This window comes from Solanum stenotomum, chromosome 6 (assembly GCF_019186545.1).
Source record: "Solanum stenotomum isolate F172 chromosome 6, ASM1918654v1, whole genome shotgun sequence".
In the NCBI taxonomy this organism is placed as follows: Eukaryota; Viridiplantae; Streptophyta; class Magnoliopsida; order Solanales; family Solanaceae; genus Solanum; species Solanum stenotomum.
In genome coordinates, this window is record NC_064287.1 from 36,986,425 (window position 1) to 37,012,362 (window position 25,938).

The window sequence follows — 25,938 nt, forward strand, 5'->3', positions numbered from 1 at the left end:
TCTTGAATATTAACCAAACGAGGCATATAAGTATATATAGGCGAAACACTCTAAGTTTTTACCCTAGATTGAACATATTCCTCACATTCCTTGGTCTATTCCTATATTCGTCTTCCAAGTTCTAGAGTGGACAAAGAGTTTATTTTAATATTGGTTAGGCATCAAAATAGTAAAAACTAGAATGTAAGCATAAATCCTAAGAAAACCCGTCTCATGCTAGAAATAAACAATATTACACCATCAATCGTAGCTACAACCCTAGAATTAGGGAATTTAGCTACTCATAGTATGAATCATCATCAAATAATGTTCAAAGATCATTAAAGTGTTTACCAAAATGAAAGAGTAGAAGAAAAGACCTAGAGTTCGTCAGCAAAATCGCCCAAATCGTGTTCTCCTCGTTTTTCAAAAACTAAATAATTAATAAAATAACACAGTTGGACTATTTATAGGGTGGAATAAAACATGTGGCCCAATTTCGGAGTTCAGGTCAGCGACGCGGACTTGTTCCCTCGCTTCACATTTTGAGAAGTTCAATCCTTCTCTACGACGCACCTCTATCGTACACTTCACTGTTTTGTGTAATTCGTTTGCAACAATTCTCTTTCAGCTCCACGATGTGGAGATGCTCCCATACAGTGCATTTTCCAGCTTCTTGGCCATTTCTCCTTAGAAACTTCAACTTTTATTTTCCTTTTCTTGGATGGTTTTCTTTTTGCTCCTTTTCCTTGGTTTTCACCCTACAAACACCTAATCATATTGGTTAGAGGAAACACAATCAATTGACTCTAAAATTGCAATTCAAACTAGGAATTTTCTCTCGAACTTGGCTATATATATGGGATAAATTGGTTATTAGGCGCATATTTACGCCTAAGATCACCACTCCACACTTAAAAGCTTTGTTCGTCCTCGAACAATTCCATACTTTCATGCATACGACGACTCTACTACACTTCAAACTAAAGGCATTCAAGTTTCGGCCACAACAACCACACGAACTTCACAACAACCATGTCATTACTATGCATTCACAATGATGACTTGTGCAAAACCTTCTAGCCTCAATAATTGACTCTAAAACGTAGTAAACTCATGCATAATCATTGGTCACAAAGTTACATAAGCTACCAGTTCCTCATTGAACATGTGCCCTTACCACAAGAGACACCCTGCACTACTCACACATATAAAAATTCAAACAATAATGGGTGTAAGGATCAAATTCCACTCACTCTCCCAAAAGAATTCTCATGCTACCAACAATGAACCATAGGCATGCCCTTGGTGTACTGCGCCACTACTTACAAGAATACGGAAGTTCAGGATCAACTAGGTCTTCAAGGGTTGTAATGTAGGACAAGGGACGAGTAGATACTATTTTTGGCTATGAACAATGACTACATTCCCAAGCGCTTTAATACATGACAATATTCATTTTTGAACCTTCTTTTAACAACCTCATTTTTTTAATTTTCCCCTTTACTTTAAGCTCCTCGACACTTTGTTGTAGGGCATTAACAATTTATTCATTTTTTTTACTCCCTTTCCAACGAGCCATAACTTTTTCAGTGAATCATACCCAGGGGCTTCATACTTGCTCTTTATTTTCATTCACTATTGTCCGCCTAAAGCGCTTAGGAGCTATGGATCAAATTTAAAGGCCATAGAATGAACGGGAATAAGCTTCATATTAGGCTACCAAAGAACAATTCAAAGGCTCGAAGGGGTTAACTAGGGATATATATCATGGTGGATACAAGAGGAAAACAAAACATGGCTATCAAAGAAATTCCTATATCACTTCCTCAACTCCTTATCCTTTCTTTCGTTTTACAAACACACTGAGCAAGTTTTAGACATCAATTAGTAGCATGGAATGCAACAAACCTTACACACATGATACATATTCAAATCAGAACTAATTACTACAGACTCTTTCCCAAACAATAACAAGAATTCAATTTAAGCATATGTCATTTTAGAGTCACATAAAAGAGCCTAGATGTCTCAACACAAAGTCATTCCTTTATTTTCAGATTTCAATCTAATCTCAATGTAGTTGTGCATTAGCAAGATGTCAACCCTACAGACCCAATGACGGAAATTTCCCTTAAGACGATTGTCATCCATCTATCATAGGGCAATGTGACTCAACTACGACAACTGACTCAATCCTAAATAAACAAAATCTTTTTTTGTATGGTTCAACAGGACTATCCTTGGCCAAAGAACCAAAAACAACTTCCAAGGAACCCAAAACACAATCAACAACCAAAATAGCAAAACAAATTTATTTACATAAATATTTCACCCCACCCCACACTTAAAGATGTAGCACTTTCCCAGTGTGAAACATATAACAAAATGAATAAAAGTAGGGCGGATACTTCCCTGATTACTCGTCCATGCCATCATCAACTGCGGTTCCCTCAATAGCCAAAGGTTCACCCTCCTCCTCGTCAGAATCAGATTCACTGTCCGACATTGTTCTTCTCTTGTCCACATCAGTGGGGACATCATCCCATATTAGCTCCAGAAACTCAGGAACCAATCCTAGCATTGCTTTCACATGTTCATTGAGAGGGTACCTTCTTTCAATGTCACTCAACTACTCCTCAGTGGAAGGCCGACACCCATTTATGTGGCGCAACATTTCAAGCCCATACATATGAGCCGTAATTATATCATCTCTCTTGTGCGCTCAACTGTAGTAAGGGTGGGTCCATGAGCATTTTCAGGCCCCTTTGTCTTCGTGACATCTAGCGGTGTGGTGAACAAGGGCTTTATGTAATCCAGACTTTCTTCTGGTACTCCTGCCCGCCTGCACAAACTTGTGATCAGTCCCCTAAAAGCATACCTTCTTCCTCTGTGCACCCTAGCTTTATGCATTGCAGACTTTAAAACCGCCCCCATATTAATGACATGTTCTTCATCAGAGCATAGACCAAGCACACTCGGTCTCTGGTCACCTCAGTAAAGTGCAAGCCTGAGATCAAATAGTTCATGATAATTTTAAGCCACACCCGGGCTTCCCGATTCATGTGGGCATATGGATAGGATTGATGGTATCTACGGTGCCCATGCCTAATCCACTTAGTAGTGGACTGTTTTCCACATAAAGTATGTCGAATCTGTTGATATGGAGAACTAATGTTTAACCTAGTCAGAATATCAGAAGGGGCTTCTGCAGTGCCCATTAATTGATTTATAGCCGAGGGTGTGAGTAAGACCTCCACGCCACGCACCGTTACAAAATGAGACCTAGCATTGAGTTTCCAATTGGCGTTGAATTCTCGAACCATACTCACATTGCACTCCATAGGATCCTGAAAGATGAATCCCATGTGCAATTCTTGCAAACGGCGCATGATTTAAGGGAAACCCCTTTTCAATTGCAATCATCAATCACCACATCCGAAAAATATTTAGCTTTGGTGTGTTTTATACTAATTTTTGCCTTCAGAGGTAACTTCCTTACCACCGTAGCGTTGGGTCTGCCCTCTTGGTACTACAGGTGCTAGAGGGATGGTTATTTCGGTCCTCACCCTCTTACGATTGCTAAACGCAACCTCTTTGCCCGCTTTTTCTGTTCCAGACATAATATCTTGCAATCAGACAATTAGATTTTCAGTCATTGAGGCACAATCACCAAAACTTACCTACACTTATTTTTAAGCACATATTTCACAAACAACACGGTACTCAAACTTCCCATTGTCATTTTAAGCATTTTATTTGCAACCCCATCACAATTCAAGCACACAATACCCATTGTTAATTTGATTCTACTCAAGAATTCGAACCAACAACGATTATTTCACTCAATCTTTCCCCTCACAACATGTGTGTTACTCAAGACTTCACACACACCCAAATTTCACCCTAATCTTGAATTCAACCCACTTCCAAATTTTTTCAAACAAGGCCTTTGGTCATGGGTTCTATACAATAAGTTCAAGAACTGACTCTTTTCTCTTATTAGCATGTTTTTACTAGACGTAATCAATTTCAAGAAACTAATCCATTAAAGACACCAAATTCATGAACTTACGTTAATAATTCATCCAAAAGAAGTGAGAACATACCTTGAGTGATTAGAACAACGAAAATTGAAGAACTTGAGGTGGAATTTCAACTTTGCAACACGAATTTGATTAGGAAAAAAGTGTTAAGGTTAGAGAGAGATGGCGAATTTTTTCAAATTCTTGAGAGAATGGGGGTTAAATGGCAGTTTTAGGGATTAAAAAAGGATGGGGTCGGGTTTTAATGGGGAAATCGGGTAAGACCCAACTTTTTAATGAAAATAAATCTTACCAGGTATGTGATGTGGACTTGTCGCGGACTACATTTGTAAAAAAATGTTTCTTCTTCACTTTGGGTGAGATTTTCTTGGCATAACCGAGTCCGCGATACCATCGTCATATCACTGAGGCCCAAGTCCGTGATGCGCCCAGGTCGCGGACTCCACTGTTTCTCGCCAATTTTTTTTATTACAACCTACAAATACAAAAATAAACTAAACCAACCTACAACTATAAAAAAGAACTAACCTACCAAAGTAAAAATAAAAACTAAATCTCACTAGCGTACAAAGTCACGGGTTGCCTCCTGATTAGCACTTGATTTAACGTCGATACACGACTCAGCTTTCCCCATCATTCATTGCTCAAATCAAGCATATCTTCCTCACGATCCACCTCTTGTATGAAGTAGTGCTTCACCCTTTGTCCATTCACTATAAATGTGGACTGTTTACCTTCATTCCATAATTCCACGGCTCCATGATTGGTCATGCGCACCATCTCAAATGGTCCGCTCCACTTTGACTGTAGCTTACCTGGAAACGACCTTAATCTCGAATTGAACAACAATACCTTTTGGCCAGGCTCGAAGACTCGTGATATAATATGCTTATCATGCCACTGCTTTGTCTTCTCCTTATAGAGTTTCGCATTCTCGTAAGCATGGAGTCGAAACTCCTCCAATTCGTGTAGCTGACCCATGTGTTTTCTCTTGGCTAACTCTGGGTACAAATTCAACTTCTTCACTGCCTAATAAGCCCGATGTTCTAATTCAGCTAGAATGTGTCGTGCTTTACCAAATACCATGTGATAGGGACAAGTCCCTATTGGCGTCTTATACGCTGTCCTGTACGCCTATAATGCATCATCCAGTTTCATTGCCCAATCTTTCCTTTGAGCATTCACCATTTTTTGCAGAATTTGCTTCACTTCACGGTTTGACACTTCCACCCACCCGCTGGTTTGAGGGTGATAAGTTGTAGCCACCTTGTGACGGACCCCATACTTTGCCAAGATATTCTTCTCCAGCTGATTTATGAGATGATTCCCTCTATGGCTAGAAAAAACCTGATTGTAGCACTTTATGGGTAGTGCGCTCACCTCCATGATGGCCACCATATGCAGACGAATGACAACTATCCATTACTTGTCTCATCTAAGACTCAAGTACACACCTCCTTATCATTTTATTAGGTCCCTTCTTGAATAGATAAGGCTCATCCCATATGTCGAAATAAGCATCATAAGCCAACCCTTTTTTTTATGGGTGGTTGCATCAGGTGGAAACGCTTCGCTCACCAAGTAGTTGACAATATCCGCATGTCACAGTAATTCAGTCACCTCTAAAGCCAATAATTTTTCATCAGGGAACTCTTCCCGAATCTAACTTTTCTCACCAACATACGACGAACTCTCCGACCTGGACAAGTGATCTGCAATCTGATTTTCAAAACCTTTTCGGTCCTTGATCTCTTTGTCGAACTCTTGCAATAGTATAATCCATCTAATCAACCGCGCTTTGCATCCTTCTTATTGAAGAGTTACTTGATAGTTGCATGGTTAGTATAAACAACAACTTTAGTTCCTACCAGGTAATATCTGAACTTGTCGAAGACATAGACCAAGGTTAGCATTTCCTTCTCGATCACTGTGTAGTTGGCTTGAGGTGCGTCTAGTGTTTTGCTCACATAGTAGATTGAGTGAAACACTTTCTCCTTTCTTTGCCCTAAAATTGCCCCTACAACCATATTACTTGCGTCACACATCAACTTAAAAGAAAGCTCCCAATTTGGAGAAGTCAAGATTGGAGCTTCTATCAGATTTTTCTTCAATGCTTCAAAAGCTCGAATGCAATGCTCATCAAAAATAAATTTCACCTCTTTCTCTAGTAAATTGCACATAAGTCTTGCAGTCTTAGAGAAATCGTTAATGAATCTCTGGTAAAATCTAGCATGACCCAGAAAACTTCTCACCCCTTTAACAGAGACTAGGAGGTAACTTTTCAATTACCTCCACTTTTGCACGATCAACTTCCTGTCCTTGCTTTGACACCTTATGGCCAAGTACAATCCCCTTCTTCACTATAAAATGACATTTTTCCCAGTGTAAGACAAGTTTAGTCTCCTCACATCTAGCAAGAAACTTGTCCAAACTTTGGAGACACCTGTCAAAAGACTCCCCAAAGACTGAGAAAGTCATCCATGAATATCTCCACAAAAGCTTCGACCATATCATGAAAAATGTCCATCATGCATCTTTGGAATGTGGTTGGGGCATTGCATAGCCCAAACGACATTCGCTTGAAGGCATATGTCCTATACAAACAAGTAAATGTGGTTTTTTCTTGGTCTTCTGGTGCAATCACAATTTGATTATATCCTAAATATCCATCCAGGAAACAATAGTATTCTTGCCCAGCTAACCTGCCCATCATTTGATCAATAAAAGGAACTGGGTAATGGTCTTTTCTAGTGGCCTCATTTAGTTTTCTGTAATCCATGCATATGCGCCACCCTATCACTGTCCTAGTTGGAATCAACTCATTCTTTTCATTTGTGATTATTGTCATGCCTCATTTCTTAGGCACACACTGAATCGGGCTGATCCACTTGCTATCAAAGATAGGGTACATAATCCCTGCATCTAATCATTAAATAACCTCATTGTGCACCACATCTTTCATAACTGGATTTAATTTGGGTTGCGGTTGCACACTCAATTTTTGGCCCTCCCCCATGGAAATCCTGTGCATACACAAGGCTGGGATGATGTAATGTATGTCAGGCATCTGCCAGCCTATCACATTTTTCCTCTTCTTCTATACTTTCAGAGAGGCTTCAACTTGCACTTCAGACAAAGAAGCAGAAAATATTACAGATAACATTTCATTAGCACCTAAGAATGCATACCTGCGATGAGAGGGAAGAGCTTTCAACTCCAACTTCGGTGCTTCCTCAATTAATGGCTTGGGAAGGGGTCCTAAGACTCTATTTAATGGCTCCAAAAACTTATGCAACATACTCACATTTGGGACATCTAGAATACTAGCCAGCTCCTGGGCTTCATCATTCCCATCTATATCCTGCCCAATCAACACTCTTTCTAAAGGGTCTCGTGCTTCAACATGCTTAGCTGATGCTTCTACATTAATAACTATGATTGCTGACAACTCCTCATAGATCGCAGGCAAGCCTTGTACACATCAAAGACCTCTACTTTGTCATGAACCCTCATTGTCAGCCTACCAGCCCCCACATCATTCCATGCACCATCGGTAGCTAGGAATAGGCGTTCCAAAATAAATAGGCCTCTGGGTCAAGCTCAAAATCCAAGATGACAAAGTCTACGGGAAAAATGAGAGTTTCCACTTGGACTAAGACATCCTCAATAACACTGTTCGGCCTTGCTACCGAATGATTAGCTAATTGCAACATTATGGTAGTGGGCTTGGGCCTTCCCAGCCCCAATTTAAGAAACATAGACGTAGGCATCAAGTTGATACTTGCGCCCAAATCGCACAGCTCTCTTGCATTGATGCACTTGCCAATTTTGATTTGAACAGTGAAACTCCATGGATCTTTCAACTTAGTCGGCAAATTGTTCTGAATTCTAGAACTGCACTTCTCAGTGAGTGCTACTATTGCATACTCTGCCAACCTACTTTTGTTAGCCACAATATCTTTTACATATTTGGCATACTTAGGAATGCCCTGCAAAACATCAATCAAAGGCAAGTTAACATATACCTATTTAAGGAGTTCGATAAACTTACCAAAACATTCCTCCTCCTTCTACTTTTTAAATTTATGTGGAAATGAAGGAGGTGGTTTTGCTTTTGGCTCCTCATAATTCCTTGGCTCACTTGGTCCAGATTCATCTATCATCTTCCATTTTTTTTCACCAGTCTTTATTTTAAGGGTCAACTCCTCCAGGGGATGACCACTACGGGTACTCACAACGTTTACCTATTTTGGGTTTGGATCAGTGTTTCCAAGCAAACCCTCTTGTGGCAGAGAATTCTGGGCACTGGAAAACTTCCCAAACTACTTCTCCAAATTCTGGGTAGCTAGTTGGTTGTTTTGGACATCTGCTGCCAACTTAGCTTGGTCAGCCATAATCTGTTTTAACATGTCCTCCACACTCATATCACCCTGCTTAGCAGCCTGTTGAGTTCCTTGGCCTTGCTGATTATAGTGTTGTCCACTACCTTGTGACCTGTAATAGTTTTGTCCTTGGTGTTGATTCTGATTACCACCCCATGAAAAGTTTGGGTGGTTCCTTCAACTTGGATTGTAGGTGTTGCCATAATTTTGGTGCATTCCTCCACACTGTGCATTTCCTACAAAATTCACAGATTTTGGGTTTTCTCCACATACCTCTACAGTGTGGTCTCCACCTCCATAAACCTCACACCATGTTGGTGGTTGTTGCACCACATTTACCTGAGCTTGTTGTTGTCCTAGTGACAAGTTGCTGAAGTGCGTGTTCATCATGTTCTGCATTGCAACAATATGTGTAGTAAAAGCAGTAACTGCATCTACTTCCAGCACACCAATAGTCTTTTGCACTATCGATTTGGCTCATCTTCCATTCTACTCAAGATTACACTATGAAATTCTATTCAGTAGGATAAATAACTCAGCATATGTCTTCTCCAAAGCATGTCCACCTGCAGCAGAATCAAGTAAAATTTTGGTGTTTGGTTCCAACCCTTCAATGAAGGTGTGGACCAACACCTCGTTAGCTTGATGATGGTGTGGACAACTTAGCGACATGGATTTAAACCTGTCCCAAGCTTTATACAAGTTTTCTCCTCTTTTCTATCGAAAGTTTAATATCTCGCTTCTTAACTAGGCTGTTTTCTTGGATGGGAAAAACCTTATTAAGAACTTTCGTGAAAGATCATCCCATGATGTTATGGAGTTTGCGGGCACAGAGTTCAACCATCTTCTTGCTTCCCCTAGCAAAGAAAAGGGAAATTGGGTGAGCCTCACATAATCAGAGTTCACTCCAGTTGGAGTGTACATGTCACTGATATCGAGGAAATTTTGTTGCTCCAAAAACTTGTTGCTCCCAGATGCACACGCAAGTGTACGTGGTCGCTCAAGTAATACAGTGACTCTTTTGAGCTAGATTATCGAACCCAAAGGACTTCAAATCGACAAACACTAACTTTTTTTTATAGCATCAATATTAAAACAGTCTCAATTATTAACTACTAAACAATTATATCTGTTGCAAATGGGAATTTCACAATTTGGAAGAAGTCCAGGGTTGTAGCGCATTGATTTCAAACATAATAAAGAGTATTCAAGCAATTGACAGGTTATTCTCATTATAGATTCACAAGATTGAATTTACTATCATGGTCTCCCGACCTCTAATCGCCTACCACCATTGACAACCTAACTACATCGTTGAGTGGAATAGGCATGAACCAATCGCAGAGCATTACGTTATCGTCTTTTATATTAAGAAAATAAGACATATAAATATATTTCTATCCTATAGGCGAAACACTCTAAGTTTTTACCCTAGATTGAACACATTCCTTACATTCCTTGGTCTATCCCTCTGTTCATATTCCGAGTTCAAGAGTGGACAAATAGTTTATTTTATGTTGATCGAGCATCAAAATAGTAAAAACTAGAATGTAAGCATAAATCCTAAGAAAACCCATCTCATGCTACAAATAAATAATATTACGCCAACAATCATAGCTATAACCCTAGAACTTGAGAATTTAGCTACTCATAGTATGAATCATCATCAAATAATGTTCAAAGATCATTAAAGTGTTTACCAAAATGAAAGAGTAGAAGAAAAGCCCTAGAGTTCGTGTTGTTCTCATTTTTTCAAAAATTGAATAATTAATAAAATAACACAGCTGGACTATTTATAGGGTGGACTAAAACACGTGGTCCAATTTTGGAGTCCAGGGCTGCGGCGCAGACTTGTTCCCTCGCTTCACATTTTGAGAAGTTCAATCCTCCCCTACGACGCGCCTCTATTGCACACTCCACTATTTTGTGTAATTCTTTTGCCACAATTATCTTCCAGCTCCACGATACGGATATGCTCCTATACAGTGCATTTTTCCAGCTTCTTAGCCATTTCTACTTAGCAACTTCGACTTATATTTTCCTTTTCTTGGATGGTTTTCTTTTTTGCTCCTTTTCCTTGCTTTTCTCCCTACAAACATGTAACGACCTGATCTCGTTGTTATGTAAAGCCAATACAAAAAGAATTGGAGCTGGAAAACCTTTTTGTAGTAACTTGAGATTTCCTAGCCTAGTCCAGAATTGGACAAATTCAGAGTCAAAGAGGTCTAGGGAGATCTGGTAATGAATGAGAGATAAAATTATGAATTTGATCATATGAGTAGATAACTAAGATGTTAAGGAACTTGTACGATTTTACGGAATCAAATTTAGGCGAGTAGAACTCTCAAAACTGATCTTAGCGTGAACGAATAGTTTCTGAGTGTCATGGGATGAAAGTGTGTTGTGAAATGAGGGTTTGAAACTCTTAATTTGACTCTCTATTTCCGTTCAAGCCGCAAGGGTGGGATAATTCCCGCCAGGGTGGGGCCGCTGTGGCGGGATGAGGGCCGCTATAGCGGGCTAGTCACGACTTAAATAAGAAATAAACCCCAAAACGTTTTTATTCTACAATTTTCATTCTTGAGAGTTATGATACAAACCAGGGCAACTTATTGACAGTTTTTCACCATTCTTGAAACTAAATGTAAGATTTTACTCCCCGAATCCATTTTTCGATCCGTAGAATGTAAATTCATGAGTAATTATCATTGTGATAGGGTTTTGGAACTGTTTCAGATGGTGGGAAAAACCCTAGTTACACCAGAGGATCATAATTTGGATATTGGGTTATTGAGTTCGTCATAATCTAGGAAATTAGACCTTAATTATTGATCTCCGTTATGAATTATTTGTTTGTAGACCTAGAACAAATGGAAAGGATCCGAAAAAGGGAAGAATCAAGTTTCTTAGGAGGATTCAAACTTGTTTTCGAGGTAGGTGATAATTTGATTTCATGTTTTGTGTAATGTATGTTGGTAATTGCTTCATTGTAATGCATGTATGTATGTGAATGAAGTCTTGTTGATCACACCTAATGTAATTGAGTGTGAATGAATGATTGTATGCCATGAATCAACACTTGATTGTATGATTATAAAAATGTACATTGTGATTATTATTTTGGCTTATTAAATGGATCGGGTGTCACATTCCGACACACTAACTGGGATCGTATGTCACGTACCGACATACATATTGGATCGAGTGGCACGTTTTGACACACTAACTTGGATCGGGTGCCACGTTCCGACACATATATGGGATCGGGTGTCACATTCCTAAACACTAATAGTTTTGGTATGGGTTCCATGAGAGGACTATTTAATTAGGTTCCATGAGAGAACCATTGATTTGTTATACTACTTGTTATTGAGAATGTGGAATTTTCCATTGCTCCAAAAATGATAATCGATGTGTATATATATTCTGTGCATTTATGTGTTTACCTTGTTGTAATTGTGATATATGATGTGCTTAATGGGATAGCCGCGGGATCCTACCAGTACACTGTGGTTGTGTACTGATACTGCACTTGCTCTTTCATTGTTGAGTACATGGCATCTTCAGGCGGCTACTGACAGACCTTGTTAGGAGATCAGTAATCAAGATTGGATTCAAGGGTGAGCCAGTTCTTTCAGGCTACCATGGAGTCCTTCTTATTGTTTAGTCCATTCTGTTCAGACTTAGACATTGTGTAGATATTTCTTATGTTAGTTGGGATTGTACCCTTTTTCTTAGACTTGTTAGTTAATCACAGATTTGGTACAATGACTTTTAGGTTCTACGGGTTGAATTTCCGCATTAGTTATGTTTCGTTGTTTTAGTTGAACCCTTAGAGTTTATGGGGACTCCATTTTTATTGTCATTTAAACCTGCTTTCGTATCTTTAAATGCCTAGTTTTTTGTCAAGTTGTTTAGTCGGGTTGTAGTAATGGTTCTCCTATCGGAGGGTTAATGTGGGTGCCAATCACGAGGGTCTGGGTCATGACAAAGTTGGTATCAGAGCCCTAGGTTTGTTTATCTCATTGTGCCAAAACGAGTTTAGTAGAGTCTTGTTGAACGGTACGAAGATGTTTGTACTTTTCTTCAAGAGGCTATAGGATTTAGTAAAAACTTACTTCTTTCTACCATTTTTGTGTTATGATTGAAATCCAATTGGTATCTAGGTGATACAAATTGGTATCTGAATTCTTTCACTCTATGTCACATTTGGTTAGTAATTGAGTTGTAAAGGTGGAAACAACAACACCAACAATAGAAAATGTGTACTTGGAAATAGGTATGTTTCTTGACTCGTTGTGGGCATGTAATGACTAGAGATAAACATGAGGTTTTATTATGTTCTTAAAGTTGAAAATATAATTCTTCATGGGTACAGAATATGAAGATGTTTAGGACTTCCTTGTTGACTGTCATGAGTTGCTTCTTAAGATGAATATATTGGAGAGGTTTGGGGTTGAGTTTGTGACATATCAATCCCAGAGAGACCAAAATATAGTGGTGGTCTCATGTTGAGTGCTGACTAGTAAATGCACTACTCATGACTTGGGAAACATTTTATAGCTTTATGTATAGAGAAGTATATACCCTGAACTTTGAGGGATAGGAAGAGAGATGAGTTCTTGAACATAGAGCAGTCACTTTGTGAAGTGATTAAGGTCAGATTTACAGATCCGAGCTTATAGGTGTCATCATTCAAAAAGTTTTGTAAGGGACTTCTGGATAATGAACACCATTACTTTGGAAATTGCATTTAGTAGTGTTGTCATAACATGTTTGGGTTGCTTAGTAAATGATGAAATTATGTTGCGACAATTGAAGTTAGAATATCTACTACAATTTCATAGATTGAGTATATATCAAAGAGGGTCATGATACGACTACCTCAATAGCAACAATGCTTACTTGGTCAAGTTATTAAGTGTGTTAAAATTGTGGAGAACCTGGGCATATGAAGAGGAAATCAACGTGGCTGTGGAGGCCGAGGAAATGGTAGTGTAGGTAGGGAAGTGCCTCCAGGCAACAAGAAGGTTGCCCGTCAATATGATAGAGGTCAATTTTATGCCTTTACGGGAAAGACTGAGGCTGAGGTGTATGATGCAGTGATCACATGTGCTATTCTTGTCTATGACCGGATGTCTACTGTCTTGTTTGATCCAGGTTCTACTTATTCATATGTGTTAGTTCAGTTTGCCTTAGGATTTGAGGCGGTTTGTGATATGCTTGATGCCTCCATCCATGTTTCTACCTCAGTTGGAGAGTTAGTCATAGTCACCCATGTATATCGTGCTTGCCCTATCTTGTTTATGGGTTTTCAGACTTGGGATGATTTGGCTATTTTGGATATGACTGACTTTGATATAATCTTAGGCATGACTTTGTTGTCCCCCTATTTTGCTGTGTTAAATTGTAATACAAAATTTGTGACTCTAGAGATCCCTGGCAGGGAAAAGTTAGAGTGGGAAGAGGTGTACAAGCCTAAGCCAGCTAAGATCATATCCTCCATTTGGGCTAGGAAACTAGTGGGGCAGGGATGTTTGGCATATTTTGCTCATATTCGAGATGTGGAGGTTGAGTCTCCCTCGATTGAGTCTATTCATGTAGTGTCTGAACTTGAGGAAGTGTTTCCTACCGATTTGCCTGGTATGCCTCCGGATAGAGATATAGATTTCTACATTGATTTGGAACCGGGCACTTGCCCCATTTTCATCCCACCGTATCGCATGGATCTGGTAGAATTGAGAGAGCTTAAAGCTCAAATCCAGGAGCCTCTTGATAAATGTTTCATCCTTTCTAGTGTTTCCCCGTGGGGTGCTCCTGTCTTTTTTGTTAAGAAGAAGGATGGTAGTATGAGGACTAGTGATTTTATCTTAAACCATAAAAGAGTGGATTGATACCGGAGTGACAAACTTATGGATAAAGAAAGTTCCATTGAGTATACTTGGGTGAAGGAAATTGAAGATTTTAGTAAGAAAGCGCATATAAAAATTGGGTTAGTCCTTTGAATTTGATAAGGATACTTGAGTTTTAGGTGTTATGTTGATGAAAAGGTTGACTTCGTGGTGATAGTCAGGGCTGACTGAGCATAATGGTAATAAGAGTTCGTAATGGATTGTGATGGGATACAACTGCATAATAAGTTTGTGGGTAAGCAAATTTTGTATAGTAATTACGACTCGCGAGTATCTAAGGTTATGGTTTCCTAATTTTTGGTGAGTAACGTGGTTGTATGAAAGGTTTTAAGAGATAGTCATAATGAAGAAAAATAGTGGGATGTAATACAACCTATAGAGAGAGGCGAGAGCAATAATATTTTATGTGATTACAAAGGCTAAAGAGGTATCTTCAGAGGGGTATAGAATTGGGTTCAGAGACGCGTGAATTCATTCGTTGCTGTGGCTATGGTAATAGGGTCACTGGTCCATCAGATTGGTTAAAAACGATGGGAAAAGACTTGAGAAAGGAGTGTACATACATTAGCTCGAGTGTGAAGATAAGTTCTATGTATTTGGTTTTATTTTAGTAATGAGTGCGATTGAATTTTTAGCGAAGGATATTGTAAGATCGATGGAGATGCGATCAATGATAAGCGAAGATTCATGAATTCATAAAAATCTTCAAGGTACAAGCTAATGTGGACTTCAGTGGAATGATGTGAAGAGTATGTGGAGTCAACTCAATAGAAAGGACTGGTATTGACTCTTCAGAGCAAAACCTTTAGTGTTATTCCGTAAAATTCTTATGTGACCATCTATTTCTTTTTACACATGGTGGTGAGTAGGTTTTACTAGCCATTCTCATGTGTGTTTTCACTTTTATGGGTGGATCCCTAGTGGTGGATCAAGGGTACTAATCCTGCGATGTTCTCTTGGTTGAGTGGGATGATTGGGAAGATTAGTTATTTCAGATGACATATTTGGTGTTATCTTAGAGTTTTAAAGTATTTCAGTGGTTCTACATATACCACCTTACTTATGAGAATTCATAAGAAGAGCTACCATGCGTAATTATGGTTGTTCGATAATCTTAATAATCATCTTATCGTCGAGGTCATGTAACAATTATGTGTGGTTGAATGTGGGGATCATTGGGTCCAATTCTACTGTTCTTAAGGGTAATCTACAATCACAATTGCTAAAGCTAGAATTTCAACAGTGCTGTTAGGGGGTTTGTATGTTTGGACATACCAATCAATGAGTATCAGATGTCTAAAAACCAAATTTTTGTAAGTTGAAATCATGGAGATTTATGTTGGGAGATGGAGATATTGATAAGAACTATGAATGTTGGGTATTATGAGTGTGCGTTGGTTGGTTCAGGTTCACTTCTAATTGTAGGGAGTATTGATTTAGAATTTTATCATGCTTAAGTGCTAAAGGATTTGTCCGGATGATTCTGTCAAGGTCCTTGATAACATGTTGCAGACGAGTGTACGATCAACTTTAGTGGTCGTTGGGAATCGCTTTTGTTGTTAGTCGAGTTTACATACAATAATATTTATCACTCGAGTATTGAGATGACTTCATTGAGGCATTGTATGGGAGGATGTGTAGGTATGCAATTGGTTGGTTTGAGGTTGAAGATGTGAAACCCTTAGGGGGTCGATTTGGTGAAAGATGCTCAAGATAAGGTGAGAAACATCCAAGCTAAGCTTCTAGCAGTCTAGAGTCGACATAAAAGGTATGCAGACCATAAGGTGAGGGACATGCCCTTTCAGGCTGGTGAATAAGTTCTTCTAAAGGTGTCACCCATAAAGGGGGTAATGAGATTTGGTAAGAAGGACATGCGAGACAAATATCCCCAGCTATTCGACGATTCAAATACTACTTTACTTTTGTTTTAACCCTTCTATCCTAGTTTGTCACTCGGGGACGAGTGATGGGTAAATTGGTATATATTGTAACGACCTGATCCCGTCGTTATGGAAAGCAAATGGAAAAAGAATTGGGGCCGAAAAAACTTTTTGTAGTAACTTGGAATTTCCTAGCCTAGTCTAGAATTGGACGAAATTAGAGCCAGTGAGGTCTAGGGAGATCTGGTAATGAATGAGAGATCTAATTATAAATTTTATCATATGAGTAAATAGCTAAGACGTTAATAAACCCGTACGATTTTACGCGATCGAATTCGGCGAGTAGAACTCCCAAAACTGATCTAACGTGTAGTTTCTAAGTGACATCGAATGAAAGTGTGTTGTGAAATGGGGGTTTGAAACTCTTAATTCGACTCTCTATTTCTGTGCAAGATGCTAGGGTAGGATTATTCCCTCCAGGGTGGGGCCTCTGTGTAGGGATGGGATCCGCTATAGAGGGCCAGTTGCGACTTAAGTCGGAAATAAACCCCAAAATATCTTTATGCGGTAATTTTCGTTCTTGAGAGTTAGGAGACGAACCAGGGCAACTTTTTGACAATTTTTCACCATTCTCGAAGCTAAAGGTAAGGTTTTTACTCCCTGAATTCATCTTTCGATCCGTAGAATGTAAATGCATGGGTAATTATCGTTGGGAGAGGATTTTGGAACTGTTTTGGATGGTGGGAAAAATCCTAGCTGCACCTTAGGATCATAATTTGGGTCTTGGGTTCATCATAATCCAGGTAATTAGACCTTAATTATTGATCTCCGTTATGAATTGTTTGTTTGTAGACCTAGAACAAGCGAAAAGGATCCGAAAAGGGAAGAATCAAGTTTCTTAGGAGGATTGAAGCTTGTTTTTGAGGTAGGTGATGGTTTGATTTCATGTTTTGCGTGATGTATGTTGGTAATTGCTTCATTGTAATGCATGCATGGATGTGAATGAGGTATTGTTGATCACACCTAATGTAATTGAGTATGAACGAGTAATTGTATTCCACGAATCCACACTTGATTGTATGATTATGAAAATGTACATTGCGATTGTGATTGTGGCTTGTTGAATGGATCGGATGTCATATAATCCGACACACGAACTGGGATCGGATGTCACGTATCGACATACATATTGGATTGGGTGTCACGTTCTGACACACTAACTTGGATCGGGTGCCACATTTCGGCGCATATAAAGGATCGAGTGATACGTTCCGGCACACTAATAATTTGGGTATGGGTTCCATGAGAGGACCATTGAATTGATTTTCATGAGAGAACCATTGATTTGTTATATCTACTTGTTATTGAGAATGTGGAATCATCCATTGCTCTTGAAATGATAATCGATGTGTATATATATTATATGCATGTATGTGTTTGCCTTGTTGTAATTCTGATATATGTTGTGCTTACTAGGATAGTCGCGTGATCTTACCAGTACATTGTGGTTGTGTACTGATATTGTACTTGCTCTTTCATTGTTGAGTACAGGGCATCTTCAGGCGGCTATTGACAGATCTCATTTAGGAGATCAGTGATCAAGATCGGATTCAAGGGTGAGCCAGTTCTTTCAGGCTACCATGGAGTCTTTATTGTATAGTCCATTCTGTTCGGACTTAGATGTTGTTTAGATATTTCTTATGTTAGTTGGGGTTGTACCCCTTTTCTTAGACTTGTTAGTTAATCAGAGTTTTGGTACAATGACTTTCAGGTTTTGGGGGTTGAATTTCCTCATTAGTTATGTTTCGTTGTTTTAGTTGAACCCTTAGAGTTTATGAGGACTCCATTTTCTTCCGCAAACTTCAGGTATCCCCTCACACTTTTTGTTTGTGGAATAGTACTCTAAATGTTGTTAGAAATAAGCATTCACATGAACATAAGACTTAATCTGTTAGAGCGCTCCCATGATTTATGAAAAGACTTCGCATTTTCACTGCTCTTATCAGTAATGGCAACAGGTTTGTCATTCAACAGAGCCAAGTCAAGATCTATCACACCTAAGTGGAACTGGACTTGTTCATGCCATTAAGAGAAGTTCAATCCATTGAGCATGCAAATGAAGAGGAATAGCTTCAATATAGATAAACATGCTCAATAATCAGAAAATAATGTGAATTCAGTAGAACGATAAAAGTATATCGTAGTTCTACTTTGGGTAGATACTACGACATACTATCATAATTTAAATGTCTTATTTTTTTCTTATCTTTAATAGGCAATTAGATATTTTTAACCAAATATATATGACATCTTTGGATATACAATATATGTTTGATTGAAAGTATTAATTTACCTCATAATGTTCACTATTCGTAGAATGATTGAATCACCTTTGGGTAGATTCTTAAGTTCTAGCAATAGTGAAAGTTAATTTATCTATTTATTTTCAATATAGGAATTTCATTAACTTTCATATATAAACGATAATTTTATGAATGCATATTTTTTTAACCATACTAGTTTGACCACTTTGGCAACTAACAAACTATATAAATACAAATGCACACATAATATCATAAATTTTGTGCATGAGAATTTTTTTATACATTTTAGTCCGACCACTTTGGTGACTAACAAACTATAGAAACATAATACATGTATCAAGTGATCATAAATATTATATGTGTAGACGCTAATTTCTCTAATTTGACCACATTGGTGACTGACTAACAAATTATTTTGCACTAAGTACACACATATTATTTATTGCTTAGTATAACGACCAATTTAATTTATTGCACAAAAGGAAACATAATTATTGCATTATGGAAAAAATTATTTAAGAATTTTTGAATTTGTGCAAATTAAACTTTGCTAACAACTCTTGATTAACTTAAGGGGTCGTTTGGTGTGAAGGATAGTACCAAATCGTCCCGGGATTAAATTATAGTACCGCTTATTTTGTTGTTTGGTTGGCAAGTTCGGGATAACTTATCCCGGGATTAATAATTAGTACCGGGATAAGTTATCCCTCTCCTTGGGTGGTATAGTAATCCCGGGATAACTTATCCCTGGATAAAATAGGTAAATGACAAAAATGTCTCTTTCAACCCTTTTGTTCTATCACTTTTTACATTAATGAGGGGCATTTTTGTAAACAAATAATTTATTCTTAAACTTTATTATTTTGAATACAACAAACCAAACACTCAATAAAAAATAATCTCAACACAACTTATCCCATCATAACTAATCCCAACATAACTTATCCCATCATAACTCATTTTCAAACCAAACGACCCCTAAGAGTCCAAACACTTTAAATAGTGAAGCACAAAATTACACTACTACAAAAGGATTCAACAATAAGTTTGAACATAACTTGATAGGACAAAATTAAACTTAGAAGGAGTTTTTTTTTATAAAAAAATTCATGGTTCTCACGTTATTTGCCTACATCCAGATTCGTCTACTTGACAACATTCTTGTTCAAAATCACTAAATAAATAATTAGTTACCTATGTATTATGTTCAATTTGTATTGAACATCCACAATTTGAAGATAATGTAATGTAGTTCACATAATTCATACATACATCGCTACATAATTTCTGATGCAGTTACATAATTTATGACACAAACAATTTATCCAAGCGCTACACTTACGACGAATACATAATTTTTGATTGGGCAAAAATAGTAGACTATATCAGTGACAAATTTTTTCTACTTATTTTAATTAGTTGCAGAAGATATACAAAGATTGTCCGTTCAAACAGTCCAGGCTCGAATGCCACATGTAAGATTTAAATACTTTAATACACATCAGGATCTTGAACACGATAATCTTACATAGAGATCGTTAGGGGCACATACCTAATGAGAAAAGACATCATCATAGAGAAAAACAGAAGCGTTAGTCATAAATTGGTTTCCACCTCCTTGTCCTAGTCTTACGTTACCATAACCGTCAGTGATGAAAATAATGTAGAAAATATGTGGTAACCCTAATGGGTGGAGGGAGGACCAATTTATAGAGGTTATGACTTAATCTGGTATGTCCATCAAGTAATCGATGTACGTACGAGATCTATTCTTTATTAAATATTATTTATGGTATTACTTGGATTACAAGTAAACTTGGGCCATAAGTAAGAATTATTCTTACATCTTTTTCCTACAAAATAAAATTTGCACTATAGAAAAAATGAAGAAATTTGCTGAAGATGTTGCAAACTATTTAGTTTTTAATGTTTTCGAAGGTTCCTTATTAAACCTTAATAACCATCTAATTAAATAATTAATTAATTATGGAAAACAAAAGAGTAAATTTTAGGTTTAGCAAACATAAAAATTATATTTGTATGCTATAGCTATAGTTTGTATAATTGTGCTCCATAACAAACTTTATATTTGCTATGGCTATTAATCTGTCTATTTCGGTATACATATACATAAAAATTTGTATTTGTATATTTCGGTATACAAACTAAAACATAGTAATTGTATATAAACAAAATTACTACATATATACAACACATATGTTTACCGAATGGGTCTATTTGTATATTTCGGTATACAGATGGGTCCTGCAATTAATTTTTATACAACACATATGTATACTGAATGGGTCTATTTGTATATTTTGGTATACAAATGAGTCCTGCAATTAATTTTTATACAACACATATGTATACCGAATGAGTCTATTTGTATATTTCGGTATACAAATGAGATGACCAAAAACATGGAATGTTTGTTGCGAATTACAAATAAAAGAAACTATGGCTATAACATTTAATTTGAATTCATAGTTTGTTATTTCATACAATTTTCCCAAAACAAAAGGCATATGTAACTGATATGAATTAAATGAATTAAATGACTTTATTTTTAGTATATATAGTTATACATTTGTAGCATGCATCATTTCTTCAAGTCTGAGCCACTCTTTAACGAGAGAAATATAACCGGAAGCCTTAGTATCAACGTTGCCACCATCCGTGCCATAAACTCTACATTCACGGGTGTCAAAATGAGCTCATATATATGTACTTGTTCAATCCGTCCAAAATTTTATGAGTTGGGGGACTTGAGATAATTTGAGTTGGCTCAATATCAATCTATTCAAGACTTGACTCATTTTAAAAAAGTCTTCAATTGAGCTTAAATTAGTCTCCAATTTCAAACGGTCTTTAAAATTCTTTATTTGTAAATTTGGGTGGGTGATGGCCCAACCTAATTTCTATTTCAATCCATTTTAATATCTTCAAATTCAACACAACCCGCTCATTTGACCCCCTACATTATCGAAGGACAAGACACAAATTATTGTCATGAAGCTCCCCTGCTTACTGCTTCTTTCAAACTGCATGATTGGAGTACTAATTTTCTAGATCAAGAAACTAAATGAATTATTGATATTGAGGATGATAATGCCCACATAATCTAGCAGACCATCAATGAGTTATTTAAATCAAGAAAGTAAATGAAAACTAAGTTGGTAAATGATGAATGTACCTTAGACCCTAGAAGGCCTCTTCTATATAAGATTACAAATGAACATTATATTATTCAAACTAAGGCATAGTCCAAAGTGTTCTGTTTTTTTTTTCAGATAGAAGTGAATCCCTGTTGTTGATGGTTTTGTGGTCCCCTTGTCTATAATTTTCAGTGATAATGATGGTTTTATTGATTTCCCAGAAAGCTGGAATATTTGTTTTCATTAAGAAATTTTTGAATATATTTTCGGGATAGGATGCAAAATTCAGAGAATAAAGAAGAGAGAAGAGAGAATCGTCATAATGAAGGGAAAATATAGAAAAGTTAAGTGATATATCACACAGACATTTGACTCTAATTAGAAGCTAAACATTCTGAAATGGAATACCATTTGGTTGGATGGATTCAAGATTAACGGAATATCCTTGATGTTAAAAGTTTAGTCCCACATAAAGGCTAGTGTTTGCTGAGAGCCACCACTTGTAGATGATCCATCTTGTGCATTTTGCAACATATCATGGAAATGGAGAGGGCTGCTGCTGTTGCTAACATGTGAATCTTGAGGTTTGCTATTGAAATCTTGAGCAAAAGGGAAATGGCTTAGACCATCATACTGCAGGCCCTGTGACTGGGAACGCGGGATAGAGGCAGGCTGCTGCACCATGTGACTCAAACCAATCTCCCTAGTTACAGCGGGTGCTGATGACAGAAGAGAGAGAGCACGATCAGAATCAACAATATCATTTAATCCACTGGAGAAGATCTTTTGTCCGCTGCCAGAAATTCCTGCTGCAGAAGTGGGATGTTCAAAAAGTGGCTGGCAGATTGAAGAAGATTCAGTCAGACTATGATCACTGCCTTGCATGAACTGGAATTGGCTTCCTCCTGTATAGCTATGACCCGAAGAATCAGGGAACGAGTTTTGACTGTCCATACCATTCATATGTGATTGGTTGTTGTATAATACCATATCACTGTCTGTTTTGACAACGCCAGCCCATGCAGAGCTCACAACTGCACTTGGAAATATTTGTTGACTGCTAAATGACAGGAGTTTCGATCCTACAATGATTCAGCCTTTTGATCATACCATCATTTGATTAAACATACAAATATAATAACGGTATCCAATTCTAAGAATAAGGTGGAAATGCATTCATGTTTCATTTTTTATTACTATTATATAAACAAATGACCCTAACCTTGTTGGCCAAAAAGTAATCCAGAATTTTTTGCCATAGAATCTGGCTGAGGCTTCCTTCGACGCCTGTTATGTCCATCAAGACGTTTCCGACAGCTTCTCTTTCCGTCATCAAATTCTACCAATGAATGAAACCTACAAAAGGATCCAATCAGAACGAGACAATGCTGCAACATAAATTTATTGGGGATGGAACAACTGCAGAAACCTTATAGTCAAAGCTTCAATTATCTAAGCTACTATCTGAAAAATAAACAAGCAGACAATCATTTAGGACAGGACTAACTAGCAACTTCTATTCTAAATTGCTGATAAAGCAGAAGATTTCTTCTAGGTATCATTACATTATAAAGGGAAAAATTCTGACTCTTAGAATTGAATGCAATGCATCAAACACCAATACTCCTCTACATGCCAGAACTCGTTAATCTGAGCTTCACGTTGGCAGAAAGAAATGGAGACAAGTGAATTCTAATTAAGAATTAAGATCATGATCTATTATAATAGGTTTAATCCTTGCACTAAAATTATAGCTCACTATCTCGATTACCTTCTATGCCAATCTAGACACCTCTCTAATTACAATCTTCCGAACTATCTGGTGGACCAAGGGTCAAGAACAAAGTCACAAGTCTAACTTTGGGAGAAAGAAGAACGTCGTTATTCTATACAGGCATAAATAAATGCACTTGACTCTGCTAATTTACGCTTCTTCCGAGGATTGAACATCTTAGTTTGCTCATTTTCTAGCCTTTACAAGGAATTCCAACATTTAAACGGAACAAACCTTGTCGCCAACTCTATTACATAAAATTGTTTACTATCTTGGAACTTAACGTTAATTAACATAGCTTGGAAAGCATAGGAACTAAGGGAAGAGCAACATGCCACCAGATTGTCATACTATCCATTCAAGTTTCAGTTAACCTTCCTAATTAATGTGCCTTCCAAATATTGAACAACTAGACATTTTCCCTTACACAGAGAAATTCCAATTTTTAACCGAACAATTGTCTCCAACGCAATGAACATGGAGTAAACAGAACCTGCCTTTCATGACTGCTTGATTCCTTACTTGATCCACGGTATCACTTGTTTGAATGCATTAGGGCATAGGCGGCGCCAAAATTAGGAGTTCTAGCGTGGAAAGCATTTCCACGGCTCCTTTTGACTTAGGGGTGAACAAGTTAATATACGCATATATTTATTTAATATTCTTATACAAATACAGGGTGTACAAAAAGTTACTGGGTTAATCCAAACCCCCTAAGATGACAACAAAATGAGTCAGAGAAGAAGAGGCATTACCTGCTGCATTGCTGACAGAAGCGTTGGTCTCGACCTGCAATGGTGACTTTGGCAGTCTTTGAATGCACCTCACAAACTTTATGCCGGCGATGATACTCTCTGCATTCACTGAGGTCTGCATTACACCCATCAACCAAGCAATGAGCTATATTCCCTGGTGCCTTGGCCCTCTTTGATGACAATGATGATGACGATGATTCCATCACACAATTCAATTTTTGCCTCTAAATTCTTGACCTGAGTTAACAACAATGTCACAAAATGTGAAGGAAAGTTACAATTTAGCTTTTAGTCCGCCCCAAGATCTTAATCACCTCATTTTCATGCTCATCTATCCACCTAGCTACTCCAAGATTTTCATCACATCAAATCCAATAAAACAAAATCGAAACATTTAACAAGATCCAACCAACCATACCTCAGTTTTCAACAAAATGTAAAAGATGTGCAGATTATGTACCTCAAAATCAAAACTACTGACAAACCATTTTCACTAATGATAAACAAAACAAGAAAATGACCAAGTTTGCAAAAAGGAGGAACATGTAGGTAAAATTCTCAATAACAATACGTGTCAAAATAGGGAATTAAGAGAATCTTGAAAAGTTATCTCAGATATATATAAATTAAGCCACCCTCTTAACACAATAATGCAGATGTTTTCAAACTTTTATCATACGGAGTATTATTATAAATAAATTAATCTACTGTCGGCTGAAGTCTAATGATTGAATAACCTTCCAAATTAAAGTAACTCATCAGCTGGACCAACCAAAATCCATAAAGGGAAAATAAAACTGCCAACTGAAATACACCACAAAGAAAAGCAAAATCCAATAAAATTCACTACAATGTCAAGAAACAAGTGTAAATTTAGTTAGAAGAAGAGGAAGGTTATAAAAAGCTACAGTGTAAAGGAACAATTTTTAGGGGAAAAAGATACTTAACTGTACTTAAGTTTCAAAAACACAGTAGAGATTCTTGCAAAGACAGAACAGAAAAAGATAAAAGGAAAAAGGGTGACAGTTTCCTTTTCTTTTATCTGTAATTTGACTGTATAATGTACCCCTTTCTTGGTTATAAGATGAAACTAGTGTTTTGGATGGAGTAAGGATCAATAATACTTGCTAGTTATAATTAAAGACCCATTCTTTTGAAAAAAGCAGAGACAAGTGTAAAGGAAGAAGTCTGACTTATTCTTTACAGCCATTCACTCACTGACAAAGACTCCATCATAGACCAGTAAAGTGGCAACTGACAAAAGATATGTAAAAATAGTGTCTTGTGACTTGTTACTCAGAAACAATGGTATGTGGTCTCTGATTAATGGGTAAAAAAAAGGGACTTAATAGTATAGGGATAGGGATGAAAAATACTCACCAAACTTGAAAAGAGTGAGGATACAAGGAATTGAACTTCTATGTGAGAGTTGGAAAGAGTTAAAAGATTGCATCACTTTTTAGGTTAATAGCCAATAGGCATAGGCGCATAGCTTTACTGGGTTGCTTGGTTGGGAATACGTTATTTCAAAATAAATTATTCTATCATATACTCCCTCCGTCCCTTTTTAGTTGTCCACTTCAGAAATGACACACAGATTAAGGCAACAATGATTATCACAGTGAAGTTACAATTTTACCCTTATGACAACTTTTCACTTCAAAATTACAACCACTTATTTGAATTAAAGTGAAATAAATTGGAGGGAAACAACATACACTTTTACAA

General features: G+C 37.4%; 2 protein-coding genes and 1 non-coding gene across 5 annotated transcripts in view; 2 read left to right on the forward strand and 1 right to left on the reverse strand.

Annotated features, from left to right (window-relative positions):
• LOC125869149 (agamous-like MADS-box protein AGL9 homolog) overlaps positions 1-25,938 on the forward strand; it is a 594,250-nt gene that overhangs the window by 256,138 nt on the left and 312,174 nt on the right. The window lies entirely within an intron of this gene.
• On the forward strand, positions 9,051-9,157 carry LOC125869494 (small nucleolar RNA R71). The gene has a single exon (XR_007446856.1). It is a non-coding gene; the product is annotated as a small nucleolar RNA R71 (small nucleolar RNA).
• LOC125869147 (squamosa promoter-binding-like protein 16) lies at positions 21,984-25,545 on the reverse strand. Of its 2 annotated transcripts, XM_049549706.1 has the most exons (4): positions 25,159-25,545; positions 24,211-24,447; positions 22,904-23,037; positions 21,984-22,763 (listed from the first exon to the last, which is right to left on the reverse strand). In XM_049549706.1, the coding sequence occupies exons 2-4, from the start codon at positions 24,411-24,413 to the stop codon at positions 22,141-22,143; spliced, it is 960 nt and encodes a 319-aa protein (XP_049405663.1). In that variant the 5' UTR covers positions 24,414-24,447; positions 25,159-25,545; the 3' UTR covers positions 21,984-22,140. The 2 variants fall into 2 exon arrangements, with proteins under 2 accessions (XP_049405663.1, XP_049405662.1); XM_049549705.1 differs by lacking the exon at positions 25,159-25,545 and having other exon boundaries at positions 24,211-25,076.